The 8,726-nt window shown below is 39.5% G+C and overlaps 1 protein-coding gene across 1 annotated transcript in view; it reads left to right on the top strand.

Moving 5' to 3' along the window:
* The first annotated feature begins 2,821 nt into the window (after positions 1-2,821).
* The window catches only part of RHAG (Rh associated glycoprotein), a 31,853-nt gene continuing 25,948 nt past the window's right edge, over positions 2,822-8,726 (top strand). Inside the window, exon 1 of the mRNA XM_007451943.1 lies at positions 2,822-3,006. Within this exon, the coding sequence (XP_007452005.1) occupies positions 2,844-3,006 (163 nt within the window). The 5' untranslated portion in view covers positions 2,822-2,843. The remainder of the gene's footprint in view (positions 3,007-8,726) is intronic.

Genomic DNA, 8,726 nt, shown 5'->3' with positions numbered 1-8,726 from the left:
TAAGGTGCACAGGATCTCCTAGGAAGATTTTGACTAATATTCCTCTAATTGTCCCTGGGATGTAGAGTTAAGGAGATTTATTGCTAGAAACTAAGGTGTCCATGAGAATTACCAAGGACAAGAAATGATGAGGAGATCCCTGAGGTAAAATTACATTGAAACAAAGGGGAAGTAAGGCCAAATTTAAAACAGACTTTTTTTGTTTTTGGCTGCTTTGGGTCTTTGTTGCGGCGCAGGCTTTCTCTAGTTGTGGCGAGCAGGAGTTACTCTTCATTGTGGTGCGCGGGCTTCTCATTGCGGTGGCTTCTCTTATTGTGGAGCACGGGCTCTAGGCCCGTGGGCTTCAGTAGTTGCGGCACGTGGGCTCAGTAGCTGTGGCTCGCGGGCTCTAGAGCACAGGCTCAGTAGTTGTGGTGCACGGTCTTAGTTGCTCCACAGCATGTGGGATCTTCCCAGACCAGGGCTCAAACCCGTGCCCTCCTGCATTGGCAGGCGGATTCTTAACCACTGTGCCACCAGGGAAGTCCCCAAAACAGACATTTTTTAACCAGGGTTCCATGGATAGAGTTCAGGTGGTCCATATACTTGAGTAGGAAAAAAAGTGCATTTAATTGAAATTCAGTATTTCCATTAGTAGTTTTATGACTTTGTCACCAATAGAAATCCCAAATACTTTTCTCTCATATTATTCTTGTTCCAAATATCTTAAAATAATGAGTAAAAATGGTTTATACTCATACTCCTACTTTGAAGTTATACTAGTTATTAGAAATGCCACTAGATCTTGTTATTTTCTATATTATGAAGATGCATCTACATCAGACTTTTGGATTTTATTATATTTTGATCAATGAATTTCAATGCAACTGGTTACCTTGATAATTCTATGCATGTTATTTTGTACATTTAAGAAATATTTCGAGAAGAAATTCAGAGGCTTCAACAAACTGCCAAAGTGTCCATAGCACAGAAATGTTAAGAACCCTTGGCTTAAGACAAGGGCCTACACCTCAGACAGCTGCTTTGGGTGTGCTGGAGCTCACTCTGGTCCTGTAACCCAGCTCGGGGGTAATATTCTGGGAAATAATTCCACAGCCATGTAGGATGATGAGGAAACACAGGGCCCCCCCTGCGAGAGCCCTGAGAGGTGGAAAGAGCCTTTTCGGGGACAAGAAAAACCTTTTCTTCACTAGATACATATGGGATCCTAGTTCCCCAACCAAGGATCAAACTTGGAATTCAGGCCCCCTGCAGTGGAAGCTCAGAGTCCTAACCACTGGACCGCCAGGGAATTCCCTGTTACTTGGTTTTTTACAACCTTGTGTAGAGTTTATCAGCATTAGTACTTTGTCTTTATGATCTGTTGGAATTATCACAAGCACCCTTTGGGCCACTGCAAAACCAGAAACCAAAGTGGAGGACGTACATGTGTGTCCCTGAAGTTAACCATCTGAATCCACTCCTGTGGTGCCATCTTTCACTCAGTACGATAATCTCTAGGTCCTTCCGTGTCACCGCAAATGGCATTATTTTGTTCTTTTTTATGGCTGAGTAATATTCCATTGTATATATGCAGCATTCTTAATACTGAATGCAAGACCCTTTATAATCCAGCCCAGCTACCATTACAGCTTTATCACCAAATACCCCACACCTGGTCCCTCCCCATTTCTCCCAGCTTTACTTAATGAATTGCTATTCCTCAAATATGCCATGTGCTTCCAAGCCTTATGCTAGTCCCTCTTTCTGTTTTACTGGTAAAGCCTATTTATTTTTTTAATGGCTCCATCCATAGCATTTCATGTGCTAGTAGTGTTCTTGGGCCAAGACAAAATGAATTGCTGCCTTATTTATGTTCCCCAATACTTTTACGAACACTTACATTACTTATCTGTTTTTATATGATCACTTGCTTACATTTCTGTCTTCCCAACTAGATTAACTTCCTCAAGGAAGTTAATAGACCCATTCTATACTTTGCTTACTTTTGTGTCTCCTAGAGGGCCCAGCTCAGTGCCTGTCATACAATTAGCACCAAGTTTCTGCTGAATTAAAGTTACATTAGAGTCTAGACACTAGAAATAATGCCACTTGCAGCAACATGGACGGACCTAGAGATTGTCATACTGAGCGAAATAAGTCAGACAGAGAAATACAAGTATCATATGATATCACTTATATGTGGAATCTAAAAAATGGTACAAATGAACCTATTTACAAAACTGAAATAGAGTCACAGATGTAGAAAACAAACTTACGGTTACCAAGAGGAAAAGTGGGGGGAGGGATAAATTGGGAGATTGGGATTGACATATACACACTACTATATATAAAATAGATAACTAATAAGAACCTACTGTATAGCACAGGGAACTCTACTCAGTACTCTGTGATGACCTACACAGGACTAGAATCTTAAAAAGAGTGGATATGTGTATATGTATAACTGATTCACTTTGTTGTACAGCACAACATTGCAAATCAACTATATTCCAATAAAAAGTTTTTTAATTAATTAAAAATTTTTTTTAATTTAAAAATGTAATAAAAAGGGGAAAAAAGAGTCTAGACACTTGTGCGCAACAGATCATTTCCATCAGCTGGCTTCTTTCAATCTAGATTGTATTTTCTTCAAACCAGCATTTACAACAGTTTGATTACAGAGCATAATTCACTCCAGTGGATGGGGCGTTTTCACGAGTCTTGCCCATTTTTTTTCTTGCAATGTCACTGGAGTGCCTTGAGCATGCAGCCTAATTCTACACACAGAGCAGCCCTTCTGTCCTTATCAACCTCCCACAGACTGCGAAGCCCTCAGTGTGCCTCTGTCCTTTGCCACAAACATGAGGTTCACATTCCCTCTCATGGCCATTGGCCTGGAAGTTGCCATGATTGTTTTATTTGGATTATTTGTTCAGTATGAAACGGATCAGAACATTTCCCAGCAGCCCAACAGCACCAAGTCACCTACCGTGGATGTGGACAGATACCTTGACTTGTATCCTCGTGAGTAAGCAATCTGCTTCTTATTGTACATTTTTGGGTACTCAGAATGTGGACCCATTTTAGGTTCTCAGAATGTGAGGTCTGTGAATACTGTAACCCCTAGCACTCTACATGGGAGCTCCTTACAGAATTATGTGATAGTTCTGAGTGCTAAGGTTATTATAAGTTTATGCTGGGGCATCTGGTCTCTGTAGTTAATGTGTTTGGATAGAATCTGTGTTTATTAAAATATCAGAACAAGAAGCTGAAAATGTAAATAATTGATCAATGTTTTGTGTTGCCTACATGCTGCTAAATGACTTTATTTTTCCCTTCATCACTAGTTCTGCAAGGTATAAAAACATCCCCCCCCCCAAAAAAAGACTCAAAGTTAACTTTGGAGGAGAAAGAGTAGGAACAAAATGGAATATTGAGAAGGAATTCATGTAAGGGCCTTAAGGTATAAGAAGGGGTATTAAGGATGATATAGGATGTAAATGATGTACTCAAGGCTTTATAATATTCTGAAAGGAAGACCGTTTGTTCCTCTGAGATGAGAAGAAACGTGTGAGCACCTGACATATTTTAAAAGCAGGACCCTTCCCTGGGAATGGCAACTGGAGGAAAGAACGGATTTAGTTTCAAGTTTGGACAGGCAGGCTATAAAATACTTAGTATAAAAATAATAACTACCATTTACTGACTGCTTACTATGAGCCAGGCATATTCATCACCTTGTTAACCAAAGAAGGAGGTTGTAATATAATCCTGTTATATAGACTGTTTATTCAGTGAGGCACAAATAATTTTAGTATTTATTATTTATTAAATGTTAAATTTTATTAATTTATTAAATTATTTTTGTAGCGATATTTATTATAGTTCTATAGCATATGTCTAAGCTTTTTTAAGAAAATATGACATTTGTTCTCTCATTCCTACACATTTTTGAGGGAGTTTATATAATGCAGAGTATTCTTATGTAGAAACTGTGACCTAGAGTTGCCAAGCGACTCAGCCAAAATGCACATTCACAAGTTAAGGGCAGAGTTAGGACCATAAGTCAGAGACTCAGGTTCCAAATCTAGTTCTCTTTACACTACATAGATATCCAAACGGGTTCTTGATTAAAGAATTTTATAATTTGCAAGTTCAAGGACACCAAAACAGAAAAGAATTCTGTTCAACTCTATGCTTTTGTACATTTCGTTTCTTCATCCAGTAAACATTTTTACTATGCACCAAGCATGTGCTACAGCAAACTTACTCAAAGATAAAACAAGATATCTTTATTGTAAGACTCCACTGTTCGGTACACATGTAAACGAAGAGCTGCAGTATGGCATAGAAACAAAATGCCAAAAATATAATCTAAGATTAGTGTTATTCAAATAAAGTTATCTTGAGATCAAAAGCTTCGTAATTTGCATAATTCAAGCTGAATTCTCTCAGTTCCAGTGTCAACACTCATAGGTAAAACTTCAATTCAGAATTTGAGATAAAAGCCAAGTTGGAGAGAAGAGTTACTAAACATGGTCATTTTTTCCAATCGCCCAGCAATCATATAACCTTTATACTCTGCTTGCAAGGAACATAGAAATTCATTCATTTTATGATGCATTAAGAAAATATCTATTTAGCTCCCAATTCTCATCAAGCAATCTTCAAGGTCCTAGGCTCTAGGCAGTAAATAAAGCAAAGCAAACAAAAGAAGCAAAGTCCACGCCCTTACTATCACCGAAAGTGGAGTCTGGCTGCTCACCGCTCAAAAGCCAATAAAGAAGCAAGTTTGGTGGAAAGGAAAGTTTGCTTTAGCATAGATGCTGCAACTGAGGGGGAGGGCAGACTCCTGTCCAAAGGCTGACTCCCCCCCGCCCCCCGACAATCAGGGCGCAAGAGCTTTTATAGATGGAGGGAGGGGGCTACATGCAGAAAGAGCACAGTCAGCTCTGACAGTTCTCTTGATATTGGTCATCAGTGGTCTGATCAGTGTCATATTGATTGTTTTAAGTACTGTCAGTCTTTAGTTCCAGGGCTGGTTTGTTCCCATTTCTCTGAGGCCAATTCTCAGAATTGTGGCAGCTCATGTCATGGCTACAGTCTGTTCATCATGTAGTTAAGTTCTTCCACCTGGCCGGGGTTTCGGTGTCTATACGGCAGCTCACAGCATGTGGCTCAGGATATTATCTATAGCCCATGAGGAGGAACTAAAGGTCCTTGACTTTGGTTAATGACTAAACTATTATTATTTAGTCTTTTTGGACTGCTATTCTTTGCTTCTGCATTTTCTCACTTCTATTAAACTTATTCTTTGGCTAGAGTTTTTCCACAGACAAAAGGCAGGTGGAGAACATGGATCGGAGGAGGACCATAGGGTCCTGCTCTATTTCATTATGAAGTTTACATTCCAATGGGGAAACCCAGTCCATACACACACACACACACACACACACACACATTCATATATATATATATATGAATAGATATATATTCAATATGTATATATATTCATATTCACATGTGTACTGTACTGGGAGAGGAAAAGCATTTACACATATATACATATATGTACATATGTGTATTATGTACATATACATATGCATATCTGTGTATAATACAAGCAAATATATACATGTATATATTTGCTTGTATGTTATACATACACACAGCACACAGCCATACACTCACACACACACACTCACATGGTAATAAAATGCCACAGCAATAAACAAAGCAATATTTAAAAAATAGATGCACCTGGACAAGGGGGATATCCTTTCAGCCTTTCTCAACCAGGGTTATGTGAATGAATTGTCTTACTAGCCCAAGGCATCCACTGCATACAATTAATTAACTTCTCTTCTGTGCTTCTACAGTGGTACCAATCCTGTACCATCTTTGAGAGAACTAGAAAATAGTTACTTAAATCATTATCTTGTTCCATGGTTTAAATGAGAAATCTGATTGAGAAAGGCAGTTAATGTAGAGTCTGGATAGGTCTTTTTGATATGAAGTGACATTAAACAGAACTAAAAGAGGCAAGAGAATAAGCTATATGGAAACGGAACAAGGACATTTTATATGGAAGAAACAGCAAGCGCAAAGGCCCTGGGGTATTTAGTATATGCAGTGAGCAAGCAGGGAAAACAAACTCAGAAGTGTGAGAGTTCGGGTGCTACAGAGCCTTGTAGATCGTTGTAAGCAAACTGTTTTTATTCTGAGTTGATAAACGATTGGAGGACTTTGACAGGAGGAGTATGATATGACTTAAGTTTTAAAGACATTCTTCTGGATGTTAACTAGAAAAGAGTTTGTAGGGGATCAAGGGAACAACTAGGAAGTCATATTACGAGAACCATCCAGTAATCCTGAAGAGATATGAAAGTAGGCTGGACCAAGGTCAAAATGGAGGAAGTTCCGAGAAATGGTCAAATTCTGGCTATAACTTGAAAGTATCGCTAAAAGGATTTTCTGTTATATCAGCTGTATCAAACATGAAAACAAGAGAGGGATCAAAAAATGATATCTAGGGCAGGATTCTTTTTCACTTCTTTAAGGAAACATCAAATAACAGTTGCCAATAATAACAATGATTAACAATCAACAGCCAACACACACACAGAGACACACAGACACACACAAACCACAATATCTTCCTCACTATAAGGGCAGTGAAGCCAGGACATAGGCAGGGGGCAGGATAAGGGAAGAAGAATTTAAGCAATAGAGGCCCCTGGGGGCCCAGAAGAAGGGCATTACACAGAACACAAAGTGAAATTTTGCATGGAAGTCAGTCTTCACTCATTCAAAATGCTCCCCATAACTCAAGTCTATACACAATTAAAAGTTCTCTCTTCTGTAACGTGGCTCCCAAGATATAAAATTCTGGTTAGTACTAATCTTCCAGTTCAGCTATGTTATTACTGGTTAAAACATTTTGTAGAACAGCCCTAGAAACCACACAATTATACAAATTATACCTATATATATATATATATATATTTTTTTTTTTTTTTTTTTTTTTTTGCGGTACGCGGGCCTCTCACTGTCGCAGCCTCTCCCGTTGCGGAGCACAGGCTCCGGAAGCGCAGGCTCAGCGGCCATGGCTCACGGGCCCCACCACTCCGCGGCATGTGGGATCCTCCCAGACCAGGGCACGAACCCGTGTCCCCTGAATCGGCAGGCGGACCCTCAACCACTGCACCACCAGGGAAGCCCTATACCTATATATTTTTTCCTACATTTCAAACAATTGATGTGCATCAAACTTATGCAACAGCATAAGTCACTGGAGAGAAGATTATTAAATATTCACTCACTAAGAAGCAAAGTGCAGGTCAAGTCAACAAACATTTGGGTGCACCTACCCAGCACCATGGACTGTGCCAAGTTCAGGGGTTCAAGCACAGAAGAGGCTCATTTCCTGCCTAAGAAGCTCACAGGGACTTTCACCAGTTCTCAGTTGCAGTGTGGTGAAAGCTATGAATTTTTCACAAATAAATAAAGTAGGACCTTAATTTATATTTAAAATAAATTCAATAGGATATAAGTTTATTCATCTCTCTCCTCTCTTGCATTCCTCACTACACAATGCAGAGAAAGGGGTGATATGACACAATCCTGGCATCTGCTCCCATCCCAGGGCACAACTACGGAAGTGGGCAACACACCTGAATATCACATTGCATGTCATGACGGACCCCAGAGAAACTCATTTGAGGAGCTAGATACACTCCATGGTTTTTGGCCTTCATGGCACCCAGCAAAGTGTTGGCCAGTTTGTTGAGGCAAATAATTTGAAAAGGAATGACGTTTGGCTGTGACTGTCAACTAATCCTTGCTAACACGTAGCAAGACTAGAGAAAAAGTTTAAGGAGAAGGCTCCTTGAAGTCTGTTAACATGTTATTAGAGATTCTACAAACACAAGGTCTTTAATGCCTACAGGACATTAAAACCACATCAATGAATTTTATGTCCTCTGTTAAACATTAGAATCCATTAGACTTTTTTTTTTTTTTTTTTGCGGTACGCGGGCCTCTCACTGCTGCAGCCTCTCCCGTGGCGGAGCACAGGCTCCCGACGCGCAGGCTCAGCGGCCATGGCTCACGGGCCCAGCTATTCCGCGGCATGTGGGATCTTCCCGGACTGGGGCACAGACCCGAGTCCCCTGCATCGGCAGGCGGACCCTCAACCACTGCGCCACCAGGGAAGCCCCCATTAGTCTATCTTGAACTTTGAGTGGATCCCATGTGTGATCTTGCTACACTGATCATCAGAAAAATACTGATTCACAGTTATGCAGATACTCCAAACGTTGACATATTTCATTATATAATATCAAAAAAGGATACTTGTTAATATCACCAACAATCTCACCAGAAACCCCAAGAAGTTTCAGAAAGCTGACAAGCTTGTAGTGGCAGACATCAATTTTCTGAAATTCTAATTTTTTAATTTACTTCTAATTTTTAAATTTACTTCTTATTTAATTAAGTATAGTTGATTCACAATGTTGTGTTAGTTTCTGGTGGAATTCTAAGGTTTTTTTTAAACTCAAAATGTATTACTGGCAACAAATACTGTGAGTTCTTTTCATTGAAATCACAACATCACTTCGTTCATTTTTCAGAAAAAGTTAATACCCATTTGAAAAACCATAGTTTATATCAATCTTTTTTCAAAAACAAAAAAATGGAGTTCTGTGGAAAAGTTGCTCACTCAGTTCATAACTCAAACAATA

This window comes from Lipotes vexillifer, unplaced genomic scaffold (assembly GCF_000442215.2).
Source record: "Lipotes vexillifer unplaced genomic scaffold, Lipotes_vexillifer_v1.1 scaffold147, whole genome shotgun sequence".
Taxonomy (NCBI): Eukaryota; Metazoa; Chordata; class Mammalia; order Artiodactyla; family Lipotidae; genus Lipotes; species Lipotes vexillifer.
This window is presented reverse-complemented; position numbering and strand designations above follow the sequence as displayed.